This window comes from Carassius gibelio, chromosome B14, assembly GCF_023724105.1.
Source record: "Carassius gibelio isolate Cgi1373 ecotype wild population from Czech Republic chromosome B14, carGib1.2-hapl.c, whole genome shotgun sequence".
Taxonomy (NCBI): Eukaryota; Metazoa; Chordata; class Actinopteri; order Cypriniformes; family Cyprinidae; genus Carassius; species Carassius gibelio.
The window spans coordinates 9,704,895-9,730,309 of record NC_068409.1 but is presented as its reverse complement, the minus strand read 5'-3'; the positions used below and the strand labels follow the sequence as shown (position 1 = coordinate 9,730,309).

Sequence of the window (25,415 nt, the reverse complement as noted above, 5' to 3'; positions counted from 1 at the left end):
TTAGGAATAACACTTTCTAGATGAAGCCAAGTAAACATACATGGCGATTTTGACCATTTACATATAAAACAGTGTCCTTGAACTTTCATATTGACTTTTACACAATGGCGATGTGCCAATTAAGCATGCTTTGAAGCAAGAAGCCCATTTAAGAGATTTGTGAGGAAACAGCTCCCAAAGCTCAAGAGCATGTGGATTTATGATATACATTAAAGAAAAGGCACTAAGAAGTCCAGGAAATGAAGATTAGAGAAATGAGCGCCAGATGTGGGACACCCAAAGGCAAAGAGGGTAACAGTTCATACGGTCACAACCGATAAAAATGCAGATGTGCCCATCACACATAAACAACAAAAAAATGTCTGTGTGAATGATTGACTTTGCATATAATCATGCTAGACACTAAAGACATTTTTAGAGGCATTTTCATCTAAGAAAAATTACAGGGAAATATCACTAAAATGGTTATTTCAAGTAGCAACTTCCACTTTGCATACACAAGCCGTACATCTGACTACCACATGTCTGTTTTTTAATGTGCTGCAGAGAATAAAGGCTCCACAACAGATAATGAGTCTATTAAAGAGAAGTCAGTAGGTTACACTGGAAAATAAACTAAATTATACAAGCTTTAAAGTTGAAGTCAACCTGAAATGACTCCCGAGAAGCAAATTTACTTCCGTAATACGACGTATTTCAGAGTGAAACAGAACATTCATGTGAAGCTACAGCTAATTCATCATGTGCACGTCTGTTTACTCTAGAAACACATGGGTATTTCTAAGTCCCAAAGTGTGTTTCTGCATTTGTAATGGCTCATTTGAGATAGTTATGTTAAACAAGTTCAGCTATTTATTTTTTTTTTTTTTACATACATATAATATTTTACACATATAATAAAATGTACTCTTTTAAATAAGCTCTTACAAGCCAGTCACAATGTGTCATTTGTCATCATCTTCATATTCTAAACTGTGTCTGCATTGCCTGTAATCACAGGACTATGCAGCTTTATAGATGTTCTTAAAGTTGTTCTGTCTCAAAATGTCTACGTGCATCACAATACAGTGGTTTTATATAAAGATGCAGAGTGTCTCTCTGAATGCCTGCTTCAGCTGGTTTACCATTGAATATTTGGCTTTTCTCATGAAAATAACATACACTGTCTGTGAATAAGTATACATTTTAGTGCCACTGGGCAATAATAGGTGTGTGAAGCAGAAAATGGGTCAGTCAGGGAAAAAAAATAGTATGCCTTGTCCCTGTTCTTTCTGCAACACTAGTCCTCCTCTTCCTCCATCTCTCTCTCTCTCTCTCTCTCTCTCTCTCTCTCTCCTCTGTTTTGCTGCCCTTTGGACCATCTGAATGTCCTGCATGACACAAAATCTGATATATTTGAGAATGCAAAATATCAGAGCTGGCATTTAGATGCATGGCATGTTATTCTTTCCCTAATGAAAACAAAGATTCAGTTTGGATTTTGCTGCATTAGCCTCGACTCGCCTCTCAGCGCATAACCCCTCCCCCGCAACTCTGCAGTCTGTGAGATCAGAGCACATTTCCTGTTTTCTCCTCTTGACAACAGCTGACACATTCTAAAGGAGTGAGAGTGTTTATATGCCACTGAATTTTTAAATGAAAACACAGTTGCCACAGAAGCATTTAGTCACTAAAGTTCCACAAAAATCTATGAATGTCAATACACTTAATGACAAATATCATCATCTAAAAAAATAAAATAGCACCAGCACACTTTAAATCAGTAGAATTAACTGTTAAATACAACTTTGTGTTTGTGAAGCATTAGTGGATCATGTTCACAGTTAATGTGATTCTCTATTTCCGTGGTTCCTCTACTAGTACACCTGTGTGAACACGAGGAAAACCTACTTCTTACAACCATGCTAAAATGTGTCTAGTTGTAGTGTCAAACACACTAAGCAGACATAATGAAGAAGGGCAACTTAAGAAAGGAAAAAAAAAAAGATTCTGTATAAATATTTGGGGAAACTGTAAAGCAATACTGTAGCAGTCACATAAAGAAATCTCACCTCTGCACTAACGTCTTCTGTATTCCTGTTTTGCTTTGGCACAGTTCTTGTGCCACTCAAGTCAAAGTTTAAAACACTTTGACTAGAGGGCTGCAAAAACTTCAGATCACTCTTTCTGGAGTCAGTAGTGCCACACACCTCATAATTGTACACGTGCTGTAAAGTTCCTGTCCCCCCTACGTCTGCGTAAAGAGGTGGATAATAAGGAATAACTGGAAGATTCGCTCCAGATTTGTAAAACATCCGCTCGCGTCTCCATCTGTAGCATTTGACTGACAGTATGGCGATGATAGACACGATAAAGAGAAACGAAACTACAGCCAAGGCCAAGACCAGATAGAAAGTCAGGTTGTCGTTGTAGTCCTTGTCGTGTGTAAAGTCAGTGAACTCCGAGAGCACTTCAGGGAAGCTGTCTGCCACCGCCACGTTAACATTGACTGTAGCTGATCGAGAGGGCTGCCCGTTGTCCTCCACTACAACAGTGAGTCTCTGTTTCACAGCATCTTTATCTGTCACTTGGCGCACAGTTCTTATCTCTCCATTCTGTAAGCCCACTTCAAACAGCGCCCTGTCTGTGGCTTTCTGCAGTTTATATGAGAGCCAGGCATTCTGTCCAGAGTCCACATCAACAGCCACCACTTTAGTCACCAGATAACCCACATCTGCAGAACGAGGCACTATTTCAGCAACCACAGAAGCGCCTGACTGGACCGGATACAGAACCTGAGGCGCGTTGTCATTCTGGTCCTGAATCGTTATTTTCACGCTCACGTTGCTGCTGAGAGGAGGAGAGCCTCCGTCCTGCGCTTTCACTGTGATTGTAAAAGATTTTAATTGTTCATAATCAAACGATTTTGTTGCATAAACAGTCCCACTGTCAGAGTTGATAGAAACTAATGACGAAATTGGTGTGCCGTTCAAATCATTATCTGAAATAAAGTACGATACGCGTGCGTTCGCCCCCAAATCTGCGTCGTGCGCTTTAACGCTGAATAAAGACAGAGAAGGCGGATTATTCTCAATCACGTACGCATTATATGAATCCTGCTCAAACTGCGGAGCGTGATCATTTACATCAGTGATCTTTACTTTTAAAATATTTTTGCTAAACAATGAAGGACTGCCTCTGTCTTTGGCTGTGATGGTAATATTATACTCAGGAATGTCTTCTCTGTCCAGCTCGGAGTCCGTGACGATACTGTAATAATTAGTCAAAGATGATTCGATTTTAAACGGGAGGTCCCTATCAATAAAACAGGTAATCTTTCCATTTTCTTCAGAATCGCTGTCTTGTATATTTATCATGGCCACAACGGTTCCAAGAGGTGCATTTTCTGGTATATTGTTAGAAAAAGACATAAGCGTCATTTTTGGTGCGTTATCATTTACGTCTGTAACTTCTACAATCACCTCAGAGGAATCTGATAAGCCCCCCTGATCTTTAGCTTGAATTTGAAACTCATGAACAGCAGACTCCTCAAAATCAAGCTCACCAATCAGTCTTATTTCACCGCTGGATGGATCGACAGAAAACAGGTCTCGGATTTTGGGCGTGGTGTGCTCGAAATAATACCCAATTTGTGCATTTGAGACAGTATCCGCATCGGTTGCGTTAAGAGTAACAAGCAACGATCCCTTTGCGGTGTTTTCGGGGATAGATATTTTGTACGTGTCCTTTTGGAAAACCGGTGCATTGTCATTTATATCCAGAACAATTATGTGTATTTTCACCATGCCAGATCGCTTGGGGTTGCCTCCATCTGTAGCAGTTATAGTTAAATATAAATGTTCTTGTTTCTCTCTGTCTAAAGGTGTTTGCAAAACAAGCTCTACGTTTTTACTGCTGCCAGATCGAGTTTGTGTCTTTACAGTAAAATGATCAGTAGGATTAACTGAATAACTCTGAATACTGTTAATGCCGACATCAAGATCAACTGCGCTATCCACAGTAAAACGCGCCCCGGTTGAAGCAAACTCACTGATTTCTAATATAATTTCACCTCTTGGAAATGCAGGACTGTTGTCATTAACATCCAGTATTTCTATGGTGATGCGATAGAGCTCGATGGGGTTTTCTAAGATGACTTCAAAGCTCAGACTGCACGCGGATACAGCACCAGCGCACAAAAGCTCCCTGTCGATTCTCTCCTTAATAATGATGTGCCCTTTCTCCCGGTCCAGCGCAACATATTCGCGGCCACCAGCTGTAAAGGTCCGCGCTTTCCCCGTTGTCAGCCTTTTAAGCTCAAGACCTAAGTCTTTAACTATGTCTCCGACGAAGGAACCAGGTGTCATCTCCTCTGGCACGGAATAACGGACCTGTCCATACGCGCCACAGAGAAAGTGTACAAACAAAAGAAGAGCACACGGCGGCCATGCACAATGACAATCCTTCCTTCTCATGTTGATGGCGGTGCTTCGATTAATCTCTCAATAAAAATATATACAATATCCACTCGACAGCGCAGAAAAGACTTAAAAAATCTACAATATTAAAGTAAATATTAAATATGAGCCAGAGCAAGAACGCGGTGTCAAAAGCATAGTCCAGTTTTCGCGGTGCGCACGGCGTTGTACTAAATGCACAGCCCTTTCATGCGAAACTGGCACGGAAGGCGTGTATGATGCATAAAACCAGACAGATCTACCTTATCAACCAACAGCGACTCTTAGGGTTTAATCCAAGAACTGCAAAATGCTTGCCACAGGTGCTTTATTAGAGCTGTCTAAGAAAATGGTCGTACTGGAGTAGAGTGCAAGCCGCAACATCAACTTTTGCGCGCATCACTGTGAATTATTAGAACATTATTTCTTTTCAAAACACGTGAAATCATTATAATAACTTTTAAACAGACAAACGTATTTTGTGGAAATTTAAAGAAAAATGATCAAAACTCCACACACTCCTCTGCACTCGGTTCTCATTATGTGCGTATTTTTAAACAATAGTAAATAAGAGAATATTTCCAAATGCAGCATTGATAAAAAATAAATTAAGCAATTAAATTAAACACAATCTCATTCCACACACCTCACCTTATTTTCTGTATCTCTGGATATCTGTTTATGCTCCCGAATGTGTGTGAGTGTCTGCGTTCCATCGGCGTCCAAACTAATGATGCTCTGACTACATGGTCGGACAAATGTCAGATCACTCTTTCTTGAGTCAGTAGTGCCACACATTTCATAATTTAACACTTGCTTTAGAGTTCCTGTGCCCCCTACGTCTGCGTAAAGAGGCGGATAATACGGAATAACTGGAAGATTCGCTCCAGATTTGTAAAACATCCGCTCGCGTCTCCACCTGTAGCATTTGACTGACAGGATGGCGATGATAGACACGATAAAGAGAAACGAAACTACAGCCAAGGCCAAGACCAGATAGAAAGTCAGGTTGTCGTTGTAGTCCTTGTCGTGCGTAAAGTCAGTGAACTCCGAGAGCACTTCAGGGAAGCTGTCCGCCACCGCCACGTTAACATTGACTGTAGCGGATCGAGAGGGCTGCCCGTTGTCCTCCACTACAACAGTGAGTCTCTGTTTCACAGCATCTTTATCTGTCACTTGGCGCACAGTTCTTATTTCTCCATTCTGTAAGCCCACTTCAAACAGCGCCCTGTCTGTGGCTTTCTGCAGTTTATATGAGAGCCAGGCATTCTGTCCAGAGTCCACATCAACAGCCACCACTTTAGTCACCAGATAACCCACATCTGCAGAACGAGGCACTATTTCAGCCACCACAGAAGCGCCTGACTGGACCGGATACAGAACCTGAGGCGCGTTGTCATTCTGGTCCTGAATCATTATTTTCACGCTCACGTTGCTGCTGAGAGGAGGAGAGCCTCCGTCCTGCGCTTTTACGCGAATGTTAAATTCTTTTGTTTGTTCATAATCAAACGAACGAACAGCAATAATCTCTCCACTCTCTGCATTCACTGAAATAAACGTCGAGGCAGAGACACCATTCACAAGAATATCGTCTAGAAAATATGAAATACGCGCGTTATTGCCAGAGTCTTTGTCATGCGCTTTAACAGATAACACAGAGACTCCGGGTGAATTATTTTCCATCACATATGCGGTGTACGACTGACGCTGAAACACAGGGGTGTTGTCATTGACATCAGATATTTTCAGAGTCAGTGTTTTATTAGTAGAGTAAGAAGGCGAGCCCTCATCAATAGCTGTTATTGTGATATTATATTCAGGCATTTTTTCACGGTCTAAAATCTGATCAGTAACTAAAGTGTAGAAATTTGAGGAGGAAGATTTAATGCCAAATGGCACATCTGAATTAACTAAGCATTTAAATTGGCCGTTTCTACCGGAGTCTATATCTTTAATGTTCAGCATCGCTATTACTGTGTCTGGAGTGGAGTCCTCTGGAATGGGACTGGAAAATGAGATAATGCTGATAACAGGTGCGTTGTCATTAACATCAGACAATTCAATAAGCACTTTACTATTATCTGTTAGTCCGCCCTTATCTATGGCCTCGAGATTCAGTTCATATTGCTTCGACCTTTCATAGTCCAACAAGCCATTTACGCAGATTTCCCCAGTGTTCTGATCAATTCTAAAAAGGTCTAAGTCTTTCCCAGAGCTTTGTGAAAATGAATATGTTACCTCACCATTTGCTCCTTTGTCTTTGTCTGTAGCACGTACTGTTAGCACCCTTGTACCTATAGCTGCATTTTCTGCTAAAGAAACTCTGTACACTGACTGACTGAACACGGGTGTGTTGTCATTGACATCAATTACTGTGACATCTATTTTAATTGTACCAGATTTTTGAGGACTCCCTCCATCAAACGCGGTCAAGGTCAGTTTAAGTTCCTCTTCTCTCTCCCTGTCTAACGGCGATTGCAAAACCATTTCAACGTATTTTGTACCATCATTGCGCGATTGTTCTTTCAATGAAAAATAATCAGTTGGCATTAGAGTGTACCTTTGAAGTGTATTTAATCCAACATCAGGATCATGCGCACTGTCTAATGAAAAGCGAGCTCCGGGAACGGCAAACTCGCTAATTTGAAAGTTTATCTCTTTTCTATTAAAAACAGGTGCATGATCATTAATATCTAATATTTCTACATCGATTCTATGCAGCTCCATGGGGTTTTCTAGAATAATCTGAAAATGTAAGGAGCAGGGAGACACTTGGGCGCACAGCTCCTCTCTATCTATCCTCTCTTTCACTACCAGAGTCCCTTTATCTACATTCAGACCGATGTACTCACGACTGTCCTCCGTAAAGATCCGCGCTCGACCAGATTTCAACCTCTTTACATCCAAACCGAGATCCTGAATGATATTTCCCACCAGTGAGCCCTTAGTCATCTCCTCTGGAACAGAATAACGGACCTGCCCGCGCGCAACGCTCAGGACAAAGACGCACAGCACGAGAGGCTGCATTAGCCATGATGAAATCCGCGTCGAAGATGCGCCTCTTTGGGCGTAAGAATAACAAAGAACCCACATAATCCAAATCTTCTTTCACAAAAGGACTTCTTGGAAAATATGTAAAATATCAGTGATGTAAAAAGAAGAGTCAATCGATGGTTCAACCATCCAATTTGAGAAAGAGACCGTATGAAATGAAAGAGAGATTGTGCAGACTGTATGATGTCAGAAAGTGGAGGAGGATCTATGAAAGGCTGTTTAAAAAAGCTCCACATACTGACCAACAGCGGCACTTACAGTATGAAACAAACAATGCGTTGAACAATTGTTTGATATAGAGCAAATCATAATAAAAATGTAGATAAATAATAGCAATAATGACAATAATAATAATAATAATAATACAATTTTAACACAAATGTTTGATTGAATGACTTATTTACTTTATGACCTAAAAGTTCAGGTATGGCGTGATTCATTGGGACACACCTGTTTATAAACACAGACTTCCATATTAAGGAAATCAGAAAAAAGCTTAAATGAACGAAATGAATTAAAATAACGATTCTCTCGAGCTCACCTGATCAAAAGAATGCTCATCATTCAATTTTCCTCTCTGCGCATGTGTGAGTGTCTGTGTTCCGCTGGTGTCCAGACTAATGATGCTTTCACTGCAAGGTCTGCCGTATTTCAGATCACTCTTTCTGGAGTCAGTGGTTCTGCAAACCTCATAATTGTACACGTGCTGTAAAGTTCCTGTGCCCCCTACGTCTGCGTAAAGAGGCGGATAATACGGAATAACTGGAAGATTCGCTCCAGATTTGTAAAACATCCGCTCGCGTCTCCATCTGTAGCATTTGACTGACAGTATGGCGATGATAGACACGATAAAGAGAAACGAAACTACAGCCAAGGCCAAGACCAGATAGAAAGTCAGGTTGTCGTTGTAGTTCTTGTCGTGCGTAAAGTCAGTGAACTCCGAGATCACTTCAGGGAAGCTGTCCGCCACCGCCACGTTAACATTGACTGTAGCTGATCGAGAGGGCTGCCCGTTGTCCTCCACTACAACAGTGAGTCTCTGTTTCACAGCATCTTTATCTGTCACTTGGCGCACAGTTCTTATTTCTCCATTCTGTAAGCCCACTTCAAACAGCGCCCTGTCTGTGGCTTTCTGCAGTTTATATGAGAGCCAGGCATTCTGTCCAGAGTCCACATCAACAGCCACCACTTTAGTCACCAGATAACCCACATCTGCAGAACGAGGCACTATTTCAGCCACCACAGAAGCGCCTGACTGGACCGGATACAGAACCTGAGGCGCGTTGTCATTCTGGTCCTGAATCGTTATTTTCACGCTCACGTTGCTGCTGAGAGGAGGATTTCCTCCGTCCTGCGCTTTTACGCGAATGTTAAATTCTTTTGTTTGTTCATAATCAAACGAACGAACAGCAATAATCTCTCCACTCTCTGCATTAACTGAAATAAACGTCGAGGCAGAGACACCATTCACAAGAATATCTTCTAGATAATATGATATACGCGCGTTATTGCCAGAGTCTTTGTCATGCGCTTTAACAGATAACACAGAGACTCCGGGTGAATTATTTTCCATCACATATGCGGTGTATGACTGACGCTGAAACACAGGGGCGTTGTCATTGACATCAGATATTTTCAGAGTCAGTGTTTTATTAGTAGAGTAAGAAGGCGAGCCCTCATCACTAGCTGTTATTGTGATATTATACTCTGAGACCTTCTCTCGGTCCAAGAGCTCATCAGTGACTAAACTGTAAAAATTTGGGCTTGATGACTTTATTTTAAACGGTAAATTCTGAGCAATGTAGCACTTGACTATTCCGTTTTTCCCCGAATCTAAATCTTTGACATTCAGCATTGCTATTACAGTCTCTGGTGCTGAACTCTCCGCCACTGGGTTTGAAAACGAAATTATGCTTATTATAGGAGCATTGTCGTTTATATCAGTAATTTCAATATGTACTTTGCTAGTATCACTTAATCCCCCTTTGTCTGTTGCTTCAACGTATAATTCATATTTTTTTGATTTCTCGAAATCCAGCTGACCATTAACTATAAGATCTCCAGAACTGGAATCTATTTGGAAGAGGTTAGATAACCGTTCACTACTCTGTGAAAAAGAATAGGTAACATCACCATAAGATCCCACGTCTTTATCAGTTGCACTTACCCTTAGCACAGAGGATCCTTTAGGAAAATTCTCTGGAATAGATGCTTTATAGATTGACTGACTGAAAACAGGAGCGTTGTCATTTGCATCTAAAACAATAACGTTTATCTTGATAGTGCCTGTTTTTTGAGGGTTTCCGCCATCGAAGGCTGTTAAAGTCATTTGATGTTCTTCTCCAGTTTCTCTGTCAAGGGGTTTTTGCAAAATCATTTCTACGTATTTTGTATCATCGTGGTGAGCAGGTATTTTAACTGTGAAATGATCAGATGGGGTTAATTTATATGTCTGAATAGAATTTAGACCTACATCCGGATCATTAGCGCTATCGATTGAATATCGAGCTCCAGACAAAGCTGATTCGCTTATCTGAAAAGTAATCTCTTTTTTCATGAAAACAGGAGCATGATCGTTGATATCTAATATTTCGACATCAATTCTATGCAGCTCCATGGGGTTTTCTATAATGATCTGAAAATGTAAGGAGCAGGGAGACACTTGGGCGCACAGCTCCTCTCTATCTATCCTCTCTTTCACTACCAGAGTCCCTTTATCTACATTCAGACCGATGTACTCACGACTGTCCTCCGTAAAGATCCGCGCGCGGCCGGATTTCAACCTCTTTACATCCAAACCGAGATCCTGAACGATATTTCCCACCAGCGAGCCCTTTGTCATCTCCTCTGGAACAGAATAACGGACCTGCCCGCGCGCAACGCTCAGGACAAAGACGCACAGCACGAGAGGCTGCATTAGCCATGATGAAATCCGCGCCGAAGATGCGCCTCTTTGGGCATTAAAACCAGGAAGAACCGACATAATCCAAATGTTCCATTCAGAGAAGAAGAATATTTAAAAAGAACGAATGATTCAGAAAGGTTGTAAAACATAAAAGTTTATCCGAAAATACAAGGCAGAGAATGTCTCGATGCTTTAGTGAAAAGAGGAAAGAGATTCTGCAGAATGTGATGCCAGAAAGAAGAGGAGGATCTAAAAATTTATGTTTAAAGCCCCAACATACTGACAAACAGCGGCACTTAGTGCATCAGAGAAACATTACAACGAATGAAAGAATAAAAACTAATAAGCAATAAAAATAATGACATGCATTGAGACCATATTAATATACGTTGCGTTAAGGCAGAATTTTGCTAAAATATTAATTGATGCTTTCAAATGAACACTTAAAATATGATGTCAGGAAAATAATCAACAGCCAAGCAGAAAATATAATCTATCCCTCAATTAATCAGTTAAGTTTCAATGTGTACACAAATTAGCAAAATATAAAAGTTCTGAAAAAAATATATATAAAAAAGAAAGAACAAAAATAAAGTGCAACTGGCAAAATGAATATATATATATATATATATATATATATATATATATATATATATATATATATATATATATATATATGTATGTATAAAGCATAGAACGGTTACGGTTTTGATTTAAATTGTGATGTATAGTCACTTAAATATTATCGTAAATTTGATAAATAAATAAACTACAGTGCACAACCCTCTAAGCAATGAAGCCAGAAAGACAGCATTATATATAAATGGACACTAGAAAATCATATTCAGGGTCATTCACATCCGCTCACCTGATCAAAATAATGCTCATCATTCAGTTTTCCTCTCTGCGCATGCGTGAGTGTCTGTGTTCCGCTGCTGTCCAGACTAATGATGCTTTCACTGCAAGGTCTGCCGTATTTCAGATCACTCTTTCTGGAGTCAGTGGTTCTGCAAACCTCATAATTGTACACGTGCTGTAAAGTTCCTGTGCCCCCTACGTCTGCGTAAAGAGGCGGATAATACGGAATAACTGGAAGATTCGCTCCAGATTTGTAAAACATCCGCTCGCGTCTCCATCTGTAGCATTTGACTGACAGTATGGCGATGATAGACACGATAAAGAGAAACGAAACTACAGCCAAGGCCAAGACCAGATAGAAAGTCAGGTTGTCGTTGTAGTCCTTGTCGTGCGTAAAGTCAGTGAACTCCGAGAGCACTTCAGGGAAGCTGTCCGCCACCGCCACGTTAACATTGACTGTAGCGGATCGAGAGGGCTGCCCGTTGTCCTCCACTACAACAGTGAGTCTCTGTTTCACAGCATCTTTATCTGTCACTTGGCGCACAGTTCTTATTTCTCCATTCTGTAAGCCCACTTCAAACAGCGCCCTGTCTGTGGCTTTCTGCAGTTTATATGAGAGCCAGGCATTCTGTCCAGAGTCCACATCAACAGCCACCACTTTAGTCACCAGATAACCCACATCTGCAGAACGAGGCACTATTTCAGCCACCACAGAAGCGCCTGACTGGACCGGATACAGAACCTGAGGCGCGTTGTCATTCTGGTCCTGAATCGTTATTTTCACGCTCACGTTGCTGCTGAGAGGAGGATTTCCTCCGTCCTGCGCTTTTACGCGAATGACAAATTCTTTTGTCTGCTCATAATCAAACGAACGAACAGCAAGAATCTCTCCACTCTCTGCATTAACTGAAATAAACGTCGAGGCAGAGACACCATTCACAAGAATATCGTCTAGAAAATATGAAATACGCGCGTTATTACCAGAGTCTTTGTCATGCGCTTTAACAGATAACACAGAGACTCCGGGTGAATTATTTTCCATCACATATGCGGTGTACGACTGAAGCTGAAACACAGGGGCGTTGTCATTGACATCAGATATTTTCAGAGTCAGTGTTTTATTAGTAGAGTAAGAAGGCGAGCCCTCATCACTAGCTGTTATTGTGATATTATATTCAGACATTTTTTCACGGTCTAAAAGCTGATCAGTAACCAGACTGTAGAAATTTGAGGATGATTGTCTGATTTGAAAGGGTAAACTAGGATTAATAAAACATCTCACCTGTCCATTTTTCCCTGAATCTAAATCTTTGACATTCAGCATCGCTATCACAGTCTCGGGAGAGGAATTTTCTGGCAAAGGGTTTGAGAAAGATATTACATTAATTACAGGGGCATTGTCATTAACGTCTGTAATTTCCACCATCACTTTACAAGCATCTGTTAAGCCACCAATGTCTGTCGCCACCACATTCAGCTCATATTTCTTTGATTTTTCAAAGTCTAGTGGCCCAGTGAGTAATATATCACCGTTAGAAGGATCGACATTAAAAATATTTGAGATGCCTTTGCTACTTTGGGAAAATGAATAGGAAACTTGTTTATTTGTTCCCTGGTCTGCGTCAGTTGCGCTAACCTTTAATACTAATGTTCCCATCAGCGCATTTTCAGCTACGAGTGCTGTGTATACAGACTGACTAAAAACAGGCGCGTTGTCATTTACATCCAAGACAATAATGTTAATTTTCAAGGTTCCAGTTTTCTGAGGAGATCCACCGTCAAACGCGGTTAAAATCAGATTATACTCCTCCTGTTTTTCTCTGTCTAATGGAGTCTGTAAGACCATTTCGACATATTTAGTACCGTCAGTGTGAGACAAGGTTTTTAGTACAAAATGGTCGTTCGGATTTAATGTATAGGTCTGAAGCGAATTTAAACCCTCGTCAGCATCATAAGCGCTATCGATTGAATATCTGGCTCCAGGTAAAGCTAATTCACTAATTTGAAGATGTGTCTCTTTGTTTATGAAAACAGGAGCATGATCGTTGATATCTAATATTTCTACATCGATTCTATGCAGCTCCATGGGGTTTTCTAGAATAATCTGAAAATGTAAGGAGCAGGGAGACACTTGCGCGCACAGCTCCTCTCTATCTATCCTCTCTTTCACTACCAGAGTCCCTTTATCTACATTCAGACCGATGTACTCACGACTGTCCTCCGTAAAGATCCGCGCTCTTCCTGATTTCAGCCTCTTTACATCCAAACCGAGATCCTGAACGATATTTCCCACCAGCGAGCCCTTAGTCATCTCCTCTGGAACAGAATAACGGACCTGTCCGCGCGCAACGCTCAGGACAAAGACGCACAGCACGAGAGGCTGCATTAGCCATGATGAAATCCGCGTCGAAGATGCGCCTCTTTGTGCGTAAGAATTACAAACAACCCACATAATCCAAATCCTCTGTCCCAATACAGAAGAAAAGTCGAACAAACAAAAGATTCAGATAGGTTGAAAAATATCAAACTTCATTCGTGAACACAGGGAATGTCTCGATGCTTCAGTGTTAAACAGAGATCGTCTGAATGAAAGAGAGATTCTGGAGAATGTGATGTCAGAAAGTGGAGGAGGATCTAAAAACCAATGTTTAAATCCCAATCACACTGACCAACAGCGGCACTTAGTGCATCAGAGAAACATTACAAATATATATATTTTTTTGTTCGTTTAAGAGAAATAATAAAATAATAAATAAAAAAAAATCATTAACTGCAACTAAAGTATATGTTTTGAGTAAACGAATTTCCCCTTAAGTGCAAATAACAGCATGATATTAACCAAAGACCTTAATATGGCAAAAGGAAACAGTCGGAGGCAAAACAGAAATATAAAAATAGCCATTAAACAATGAAGGTACGATTTTTTGTTACTCCCTCATGCACGCACACGTGAGCACGCAAACACAGGCAAAACACACACACACGCACAGAGATAATTTTGTTTAAATATTATTAGTAAGTTTTATATGAAAACTGTGAAAAATGTATAGTCACAAAAATGCTATAGATACAGAAAATTCGTAAATCTCGCCAGTTTGCACTTTAATATATATATATAAAAAAAAAAAAAAAAAAACACAAATAAGTCAAAAAGAACTATTAAAATAAAACGACAAAGTCATATTCCTGCCCATTCTCTCGAGCTCACCTGATCAAAATAATGCTCATCATTCAGTTTTCCTCTCTGCGCATGCGTGAGTGTCTGTGTTCCGCTGCTGTCCAGACTAATGATGCTTTCACTGCAAGGTCTGCCGTATTTCAGATCACTCTTTCTGGAGTCAGTGGTTCTGCAAACCTCATAATTGTACACGTGCTGTAAAGTTCCTGTGCCGCCTACGTCTGCGTAAAGAGGCGGATAATACGGAATAACTGGAAGATTCGCTCCAGATTTGTAAAACATCCGCTCGCGTCTCCATCTGTAGCATTTGACTGACAGTATGGCGATGATAGACACGATAAAGAGAAACGAAACTACAGCCAAGGCCAAGACCAGATAGAAAGTCAGGTTGTCGTTGTAGTCCTTGTCTTGCGTAAAGTCAGTGAACTCCGAGAGCACTTCAGGGAAGCTGTCCGCCACCGCCACGTTAACATTGACTGTAGCTGATCGAGAGGGCTGCCCGTTGTCCTCCACTACAACAGTGAGTCTCTGTTTCACAGCATCTTTATCTGTCACTTGGCGCACAGTTCTTATTTCTCCATTCTGTAAGCCCACTTCAAACAGCGCCCTGTCTGTGGCTTTCTGCAGTTTATATGAGAGCCAGGCATTCTGTCCAGAGTCCACATCAACAGCCACCACTTTAGTCACCAGATAACCCACATCTGCAGAACGAGGCACTATTTCAGCCACCACAGAAGCGCCTGACTGGACCGGATACAGAACCTGAGGCGCGTTGTCATTCTGGTCCTGAATCATTATTTTCACGCTCACGTTGCTGCTGAGAGGAGGAGAGCCTCCGTCCTGCGCTTTTACGCGAATGTTAAATTCTTTTGTTTGTTCATAATCAAACGAACGGACAGCAAGAATATCTCCACTCTCTGCATTCACTGAAATAAACGTCGAGGCAGAGACACCATTCACAAGAATATCTTCCAGATAATATGAAATACGCGCGTTATTGCCAGAGTCTTTGTCATGCGCTTTAACAGATAACACAGAGACTCCGGGTGAATTATTTTCCATCAAATATGCGGTGTATGACTGACGCTGAAACACAGGGGCGTTGTCATTGACATCAGATATTTTCAGAGTCAGTGTTTTATTAGAAGAGAAAGAAGGCGACCCCTCATCACTAGCTGTTATTGTGATATTATATTCAGATAATTTTTCACGGTCCAGTAATTGATCGGTTGTTACACTATAAAAATTTGAGGCGGATGACTGTATTTTGAATGGCAAATTTGGACCAATATAACATTTAACCTGTCCATTTCTCCCTGAATCTAAATCTTTGACATTCAGCATCGCTATTACAGTCTCTGGCTCTGCGTCCTCGGGTATTGGGTTAGAAAAAGAAATTACGCTTATCAGGGGTGCATTGTCATTAACGTCAATTAATTCGATAACAACTTTACTGGAATCTGTTAAGCCACCTTTATCTGTTGCTTCAACATGCAATTGAAAACGTTTTGACTTCTCGAAATCCAGGTCACCGTTTACAATAATGTCACCAGTTTGTGAATCTATATTGAACAGTTCTAAAGCCTTTCCTGAGGTTTGTGAGAAGGAATACGTCAGTTCACCATTCGTGCCTTTGTCTTTATCAGTTGCAGTCACCCTCACAACATCAGTGCCCTTTGCTGAATTCTCTAATAAGGAGACTCTATACATGGGGAGACTAAACACCGGAGCATTGTCATTTGCGTCGATAACAAGAACACTTATTTTAATAGTGCCTGATTTCTGAGGACTGCCGCCGTCAAACGCCGTCAATACTAATTTATGCTCCTCTTGGTTTTCTCTATCTAGTGTTTTTTGTAGAATCATTTCAACATATTTCAATCCATCATCACCTAGCTGTTCTTTCAGTGAAAAATGATCAGTCGGATTGAGTGTGTATTTCTGAAGGGTATTTAAACCCACATCAAAATCTTGCGCATTATCTAAAGAAAATTTGGCTCCAGGAACAGCCAGCTCACTAATTTGAAAGCTTATTTCCTTTCTAACAAAAACAGGTGCATGATCATTAATATCTAATATTTCAACATCGATTCTATGCAGCTCCATGGGGTTTTCTAGAATGATCTGAAAATGTAAGGAGCAGGGAGACACTTGGGCGCACAGCTCCTCTCTATCTATCCTCTCTTTCACTACCAGAGTCCCTTTATCTACATTCAGACCGATGTACTCACGACTGTCCTCCGTAAAGATCCGCGCGCGACCAGATTTCAACCTCTTTACATCCAAACCGAGGTCCTGAACGATATTTCCCACCAGCGAGCCCTTTGTCATCTCCTCTGGAACAGAATAACGGACCTGCCCGCGCGCAACGCTCAGGACAAAGACGCACAGCACGAGAGGCTGCATTAGCCATGATGAAATCCGCGTCGAAGATGCGCCTCTTTGGGCGTAAGAATTACAAAGAACCCACATAATCCAAATCCTCTGTCCCAATACAGAAGAAAAGTCGAACAAACAAAAGATTCAGAAAGGTTGAAAAATATCAAACTTCATCCGAGAACACAAGGCAGAAAATTTCTCGATGCTTCAGTGTTAGCAGAGATTTTCCGAATGAAAGAGAGATTCTGCAGAATATGATGTCAAAAGGAAGAGGAGGATCTGAAAACAAAATGTTTAAAGCCAGAACATACTGACCAACAGCGGCACTTGGTGCATCAGATAAATATTACACCAAAAAAGGCTGTTAAAGAGTAATACAGAAAATGACATTAATTGCATCCAAAGTAGTTTATACTTTACATTAAGACGACTTTTGATGGAATATTAATACGATTATGTTCTGAATTGAACATCTAAGAATAAAAGCAAAGGAAATAGTCAAAAGCAAAAAAATAAATAAATAAATAAATAATAACTACAATATAGACCTAGTTATACAGACATGATTCAATGAGACTCGCTCATACGTGCAAACATACTCAGAACACAAATCTCTTAAAATAAAATTACTTTGTCTGCATGCAATTTCCTATAAAACATTTAAAAGTTAAGGTTTTAAAATGAAAAGTTTGAAAAAAGAATAGTGTAGACTGCTATCGGTACAGGAAATTCAAACTACTTTCATTATATATATATATATATATATATATGTATAATACAAATAAAACAACAATGCACTCCACATTGTTAAGCCAGAAAGGGATTAAATGAATGAAGATCAGAAGCAGAAGGTCATATTCATAGCCATTCACATCTGCTCACCTGATCAAAAGAATGCTCATCATTCAGTTTTCCTCTCTGCGCATGCGTGAGTGTCTGTGTTCCGCTGCTGTCCAGACTAATGATGCTTTCACTGCAAGGTCTGCCGTATTTCAGATCACTCTTTCTGGAGTCAGTGGTTCTGCAAACCTCATAATTGTACACGTGCTGTAAAGTTCCTGTGCCCCCTACGTCTGCGTAAAGAGGCGGATAATACGGAATAACTGGAAGATTCGCTCCAGATTTGTAAAACATCCGCTCGCGTCTCCATCTGTAGCATTTGACTGACAGGATGGCGATGATAGACACGATAAAGAGAAACGAAACTACAGCCAAGGCCAAGACCAGATAGAAAGTCAGGTTGTCGTTGTAGTCCTTGTCGTGCGTAAAGTCAGTGAACTCCGAGATCACTTCAGGGAAGCTGTCCGCCACCGCCACGTTAACATTGACTGTAGCTGATCGAGAGGGCTGCCCGTTGTCCTCCACTACAACAGTGAGTCTCTGTTTCACAGCATCTTTATCTGTCACTTGGCGCACAGTTCTTATTTCTCCATTCTGTAAGCCCACTTCAAACAGCGCCCTGTCTGTGGCTTTCTGCAGTTTATATGAGAGCCAGGCATTCTGTCCAGAGTCCACATCAACAGCCACCACTTTAGTCACCAGATAACCCACATCTGCAGAACGAGGCACTATTTCAGCCACCACAGAAGCGCCTGACTGGACCGGATACAGAACCTGAGGCGCGTTGTCATTCTGGTCCTGAATCGTTATTTTCACGCTCACGTTGCTGCTGAGAGGAGGAGAGCCTCCGTCCTGCGCTTTTACGCGAATGATAAATTCTTTTGTTTGTTCATAATCAAACGAACGAACAGCAAGAATCTCTCCACTCTCTGCATTCACTGAAATAAACGTCGAGGCAGAGACACCATTCACAAGAATATCTTCTAGATAATATGAAATACGCGCGTTATTGCCAGAGTCTTTGTCATGCGCTTTAACAGATAACACAGAGACTCCGGGTGAATTATTTTCCATCACATATGCGGTGTATGACTGACTCTGAAACACAGGGGCGTTGTCATTGACATCAGAGAGTTTCAGAGTCAGTGTTTTATTAGTAGAGTAAGAAGGCGAGCCCTCATCACTAGCTGTTATTGTGATATTATATTCAGACATTTTTTCACGGTCTAAAAGCTGATCAGTAACCAGACTGTAGAAATGTGAGGATGATTGTCTGATTTGAAAGGGTAAACTAGGATTAATAAAACATCTCACCTGTCCATTTTTCCCTGAATCTAAATCTTTGACATTCAGCATCGCTATCACAGTCTCGGGAGAGGAATTTTCTGGCAAAGGGTTTGAGAAAGATATTACATTAATTACAGGGGCATTGTCATTAACATCTGCAATTTCCACCATCACTTTACAAGCATCTGTTAAGCCACCAATGTCTGTCGCCACCACATTCAGCTCATATTTCTTTGATTTTTCAAAGTCGAGAGGACCAATAACTGTAATATCACCATTTGTTAGCTCAATATTGAATGTATCTAAGATACTGTCACTGCTTTCCGAGAATGAATAGGAAACTTGTTTATTTGTTCCCTGGTCTGCGTCAGTTGCGCTAACCTTTAATACTAATGTTCCCATCAGCGCATTTTCAGCTACGAGTGCTGTGTATACAGACTGACTAAAAACAGGCGCGTTGTCATTTGCATCCAAGACAATAATGTTAATTTTCAAGGTTCCAGTTTTCTGAGGAGATCCACCGTCAAACGCGGTTAAAATCAGATTATACTCCTCCTGTTTTTCTCTGTCTAATGGAGTCTGTAAGACCATTTCGACATATTTAGTACCGTCAGTGTGAGACAAGGTTTTTAGTACAAAATGGTCGTTCGGATTTAATGTATAGGTCTGAAGCGAATTTAAACCTACATCAGGATCTTTAGCGCTATCGATTGAATATCTGGCTCCGGGTATAGCTAATTCGCTAATTTGGAAGTTTATCTCTTTTTTTAAGAAAACAGGAGCATGATCATTAATATCTAATATTTCAACATCGATTCTATGCAGCTCCATGGGGTTTTCTAGAATGATCTGAAAATGTAAGGAGCAGGGAGACACTTGCGCGCACAGCTCCTCTCTATCTATCCTCTCTTTCACTACCAGAGTCCCTTTATCTACATTCAGACCGATGTACTCACGACTGTCCTCCGTAAAGATCCGCGCTCTTCCAGATTTCAGCCTCTTTACATCCAAACCGAGATCCTGAATGATATTTCCCACCAGCGAGCCCTTAGTCATCTCCTCTGGAACAGAATAACGGACCTGCCCGCGCGCAACGCTCAGGACAAAGACGCACAGCACGAGAGGCTGCATTAGCCATGATGAAATCCGCGTCGAAGATGCGCCTCTTTGGGCGTAAAAACAAAGAACCCACATAATCCAAATCCTCTGTCCCAATACAGAAGAAAAGTCAAACAAACAAAAGATTCAGAAAGGTTGAAAAATATCAAATTTCATTCGAAAACACAGGGGATGTCTCGATGCTTCAGTGTTAAACAGAGATCGTCTGAATGAAAGAGAGATTCTGCAGAATGTGATGTCAGAAAGTGGAGGAGGATCTAAAAACGTGTGCCTGTTACACAGAAACACTGACCAACAGCGGCACTTAGAGCATCAGACAACTATTACATTAATACAACTTTGTTAAACATAAATACAAAAACCCAATAAATAAATTACAAAAATATTTATCTTTGCTCAAATATATATATATATATATATATATATATATATATATATATATATAAGTTGTTAACCTTGGACCTCAAACATGATAAATGGAAACGTCAAAAAGCAAATAAGAAATAAAATATCCCTTTATGAAGCTATAGTGGGACTCATTGTGCACACACTCAACTATTGTAAAAAAAAGTTTGTAAATCCAACTATAAATTACCGTACAGCCTGATATATATAAACTCCCACGCAATTCAAATACACAATGGATCTGTATATTGTGCTTTGTTATTACAGATAATTATATTAAGATTGGCGGTAAAAACGGCACTTGGATGAGGGCAACATTTAGGTAAAATAAACAAATTGTCTGGTAACACTACTTTCTTCAAATCTGTTTGCAGAACATAAGGCTCGGAGATAATTTAAATAATCTTACACTGTTGTTGAAAATATTGAAAATAAATCTGGAAGATTTTCTATGCGTTCTTTTGTATAAATGTTTAGAACAGTTTGCAGCTCTGAATGATAAGACAACTCGTACCTGCAACCACAGGGTGCCATTTCGCTTTTTTCTTTCTTTCATCATTTTTCTTTCTTTCTTTCTACTTACAGATTGTTATAACAAATTTCTTACAGGGCGCACCAATACAAACGGGAAGACATGCTTAGAAAATAGCCGTTCAATACAAAACAATGTAACGATTGATTTAAAGATTTCATAGTATAGCAAAAACGTCATGACACTACCTTGGTAACATTTCAAACGAAAATAAAGACAACGAATATGAGGAACACTGAAGAATTTTGAATAATAAAAAAATGGCTATAAAATAATTCTCACCTGATCCTCACAATCATCGAAGTTCAGTCTCTCTCTCTGCGCATGCGTGAGTGTCTGTGTTCCGCTGCTGTCCAGACTAATGATGCTTTCACTGCAAGGTCTGCCGTATTTCAGATCACTCTTTCTGGAGTCAGTGGTTCTGCAAACCTCATAATTGTACACGTGCTGTAAAGTTCCTGTGCCCCCTACGTCTGCGTAAAGAGGTGGATAATAAGGAATAACTGGAAGATTCGCTCCTGATTTGTAAAACATCCGCTCGCGTCTCCATCTGTAGCATTTGACTGACAGTATGGCGATGATAGACACGATAAAGAGAAACGAAACTACAGCCAAGGCCAAGACCAGATAGAAAGTCAGGTTGTCGTTGTAGTCCTTGTCGTGCGTAAAGTCAGTGAACTCCGAGATCACTTCAGGGAAGCTGTCCGCCACCGCCACGTTAACATTGACTGTAGCTGATCGAGAGGGCTGCCCGTTGTCCTCCACTACAACAGTGAGTCTCTGTTTCACAGCATCTTTATCTGTCACTTGGCGCACAGTTCTTATTTCTCCATTCTGTAAGCCCACTTCAAACAGCGCCCTGTCTGTGGCTTTCTGCAGTTTATATGAGAGCCAGGCATTCTGTCCAGAGTCCACATCAACAGCCACCACTTTAGTCACCAGATAACCCACATCTGCAGAACGAGGCACTATTTCAGCCACCACAGAAGCGCCTGACTGGACCGGATACAGAACCTGAGGCGCGTTGTCATTCTGGTCCTGAATCGTTATTTTCACGCTCACGTTGCTGCTGAGAGGAGGAGAGCCTCCGTCCTGCGCTTTTACGCGGAACTGGAAATCTTTGATCTGCTCGTAATCGAAAGATCGCACTGCGTGTATGACTCCACTATCAGCACTAACGGACACTAACGAGGAGACAGGCACTCCGTTAACCGAAGAGTCCTCCAGTATGTAAGACACACGGGCATTCTGGTTAAAATCTGCATCTCTGGCTCTGACTGTGAATATGGAAAGACCCGGTGCGTTGTTTTCTTGAACAGAGGCCTCATATGAGCTCTTGTCAAAGACAGGCGCGTTATCATTCACATCTGATATCTGTAAGGAGAGAGTGACGCTGCTGGAGAGAGAGGGCACGCCTTCATCAGCGCACGTCACACTGATGTTATACTCAGACTCGCGCTCTCGGTCTAAATCACTGTCTGTCACAATACTGTAAAATCCATTAGTAGTTGATTTGATTGTAAAAGGAATGTTTTCATTTACACTGCAATGAACTTGTCCATTACTGTCAGAATCCGGATCGTTAACATTGACAATTGCAGTCACAGTACTCTGTGGAGAGTCTTCAGGTATTGCATTAGATTTGGACATAACTGTGATGACGGGAGCGTTATCATTTATATCAATCACGTCGACCATTATTTTGCTACACTCAAAAAAATGAATTTTCAGTTTTGTTCACTTTACCTGAACAATTCATGTTGAATTAATGCCATTTTGGCTATTTTTCATTTCAACATGATTGTGTCATGTTAAACTGACTTAAAACTGTCACTCGTTGGTTTAACATAAAGTTTTCATTTTGAAAGAACATGTTTCAATCAAGTACTTCAAAATAAGTTTTACGCTTCCCATCATGCTTTGCACAGGACTGGATATGGGGAGAGAAAATGTTGAAATAAAGTGTTATTTTATGCAGTTTTTAGTAAAATGTGATAATAAGGAGACTTTTTCATGTCTAATGCTCTATTATGTTGCCATTTTAAAAGACTTTATATTGGTGTATTTGGTGCGAGTTACCATTGTGGTGAAGTGTGGAGCTTGTGGTTGGGTTGAGGACCTGGTTAAAAGAAAGTCTAAAATACTTAATTTTAAAAAAGCAACTTTAATGAGAGTGCTAGTGTATGATGTACACATAGTAACATCCTTAAACTGCAAACAGCTAACATCATGTGTAAAGAAAAGTTATATCTTACTTGCTAATGTTTTTATAACTCTTTGGCTAAACTTGCATGGACAATGGTTCTACATGATGTAAACATATTATCTCTACTCAGATATTTCATGAAGGATGAACTAAAGCAAACTGAGTAAACTCAACTAAAAGTAGACATGTCCTTATAACTTGATTTATTCTTGTCCAAATAACATGGTACAAACATGTGGAACCACTGTCCATGAAAGAATCATGTTCAGCCAAAGAGTCATTTTTTTGAGTGTAGAATCAGACAGTCCGCCATTATCTACTGCTTCTATATCAATTTGGTAATGTTTAGATGTTTCAAAGTCAATTTTTCCGACTAACGTCACCAATCCATTTTCATCAATATGAAAAATGTCAGATACACCGTCACTGTTTGCAATTAAATAACTGACATCTCCATTTGTCCCTTTATCTGAATCAGAAGCACTAACAGTGATGAGTGGCGTGCCACTCTGGGAGTTTTCTGTAATTATCGCTTTATATATAGGCTTAGTAAAAACTGGAGCATTATCGTTTATATCAAGCACTGTGACATGAATCTGAACAGTTCCTGATTTCGGAGGTTCTCCGCCATCCATTGCAGTTAATATCAGAGACATGTTTTCTTGTTTTTCTCTGTCTAAAGGCTTTTGTAGAATCATTTCCACCTTTTTACTCCCATCACTCTGACCATGAAGTTTTAAATTAAAATGATCAGTAGGTTGTAGAAAATAGCTTTGTAGGTCATTTGCACCAATGTCTGCATCCATCGCTTTCTCCAGCATGAATTTTGATCCTACAATTGCTGATTCGCTTATCTCAAATCGTCTCTCATCTCTTTTAAAAACAGGAGAATTGTCATTTATGTCTGTAATTTCGACAGTTACCCTAAACAGTTCCATAGGATTGTCGAGAATAATCTGTAAATGTAGCGCGCAAGGCGTTGTCTGTCCGCATAGCGCCTCTCGATCTATTCTCTCTTTGATAAGGAGGACTCCTCTTTCTTTATTCAGCTCGATGTATTCAGAGCTGTCTCCTGTATAAATACGCGCTTTACCCGATTTCAGTCTCCTTAAATCTAAACCCAAATCCTGCGCTATGTTCCCGACTAAAGAGCCTTTGGCCATTTCCTCAGGAATGGAGTAACTGACCTGCCCGAGAGCCGAACTGAGAGAGACAAACCAAATAAACAGCAGTACTTGCCGCGCCATTGTTCTCTCCGACATTTTTCTTAAGTGCAAATAAACGAAGTCACGGTGTATCCAGTTCAGAGTCTCAGTATCTCCAGATTCCAAAAGGAATAAATCTAAATCTATTGGATAATTTCTAAGACAACGTCTAAACATGGATCCATAGGTGATTATATTATAGCGTCGACGTCTTCTGTGTTATGTCCCCGCATGTGCATTATGCAGGCTCCTCAGCCTCCTCCTCCTTAAACGTAGTTTGAGAGGGCGGTATTACTGGAATAATGCGCACTCAGTCGCATCTCCCTAACAAATAGCGGCACTCTGAGACCAATTTGAGCTACTGCAGAAATACACCTAATTTATATATAAAATGCAGATACTCAAAAGATATATACGCAGCGAGATAGAATAATAAAAACACAAAATTAAAACCTGAATTTCTATTTGTTTTATAATGAAAAAAAAATCTAAATTTGTCAATATATGTAACTGTAACAAAATCTGTTCAACAATCACAACGTGTTAGTTTGAGAATGATTAAAAAGTCCAGTATTTAATCAAACGGACAAAATTATCTATTGCCAGGCAAAAGCAATGCGAATTCAACAATACAAATTTTACACTACAGGACATCAGCATATTATTATTAAATAGCATTTGGTATGCCAGAGCACATGCTTGCTGAGAAGAAAGATGAAACGAAGGCAACAGATATTGATTCAGCACCTTGGACAGCGAAACGACTGCATCATTCATTTGAGAACGCTGACTGCTTATTTACAACTTGCTTAGAGATGTTGAATAACAACAACAATAATAACAAACAAAAGCATAAAACCGTTACTCTTTTCATAAATATGGGTATGAATTTCTTGAAAAAGAAAAATATCTAAAAGTCTGTTAAAAATATTCCTATAAAATGTAAAGAGGAGGTAAAAAAAGAAAAGAAGCAAAAAAGTTACACCTACTATACAAAAATAGTAAACCTCA

At 40.3% G+C, this 25,415-nt stretch overlaps 4 protein-coding genes across 16 annotated transcripts in view; all 4 read right to left on the bottom strand.

Annotated features, from left to right (window-relative positions):
* The window catches only part of LOC127971206 (protocadherin gamma-A1), a 68,190-nt gene that overhangs the window by 22,442 nt on the left and 20,333 nt on the right, over positions 1–25,415 (bottom strand). Inside the window, exons 2-3 of one of the 13 annotated variants that reach the window (XM_052574071.1) lie at positions 5,356–5,819; positions 2,052–2,310 (exon numbers count right to left, since the gene is read on the bottom strand). In XM_052574071.1, the coding sequence (XP_052430031.1) occupies positions 2,052–2,310; positions 5,356–5,819 (723 nt within the window). Of the gene's footprint in view, positions 1–2,051; positions 2,400–5,087; positions 5,820–8,031; positions 10,767–11,263; positions 13,956–14,461; positions 17,049–25,415 lie in introns of those variants that run through there. The other 12 variants (XM_052574069.1, XM_052574067.1, XM_052574060.1 and 9 more) reach the window with 12 other exon arrangements.
* On the bottom strand, positions 14,342–20,350 carry LOC127971212 (putative protocadherin beta-18). Its single transcript, XM_052574105.1, has 2 exons — positions 17,693–20,350; positions 14,342–14,461 (listed from the first exon to the last, which is right to left on the bottom strand). The coding sequence occupies exons 1-2, from the start codon at positions 20,129–20,131 to the stop codon at positions 14,432–14,434; spliced, it is 2,469 nt and encodes an 822-aa protein (XP_052430065.1). The 5' UTR covers positions 20,132–20,350; the 3' UTR covers positions 14,342–14,431.
* On the bottom strand, positions 21,284–22,701 carry LOC127971236 (protocadherin gamma-A12-like). The gene is given in 2 exon segments (XM_052574137.1): positions 21,284–21,455; positions 21,458–22,701. Coding segments are annotated over 2 exon segments (1,266 nt in total). The 5' UTR covers positions 22,692–22,701; the 3' UTR covers positions 21,284–21,423.
* On the bottom strand, positions 22,748–25,409 carry LOC127971237 (protocadherin beta-16-like). The gene has a single exon (XM_052574138.1). It carries the CDS (start codon positions 24,579–24,581, stop codon positions 23,403–23,405), a length of 1,179 nt encoding a protein of 392 aa, XP_052430098.1. The 5' UTR covers positions 24,582–25,409; the 3' UTR covers positions 22,748–23,402.

Excerpts from the sequence above, each read along its gene's own strand:
- LOC127971212 (XM_052574105.1), bottom strand. The coding sequence starts at position 20,131 with ATGTGGGTTCTTTGTTTTTACGCCCAAAGAGGCGCATCTTCGACGCGG. Across the intron at positions 14,462-17,692 it reads ATGAGCATTCTTTTGATCAG|GTGAGCTCGAGAGAATGGGC; the intron begins GTGAGCAGATGT and ends TATTTTGATCAG.
- LOC127971237 (XM_052574138.1), bottom strand. The coding sequence starts at position 24,581 with ATGTTTAGACGTTGTCTTAGAAATTATCCAATAGATTTAGATTTATTC.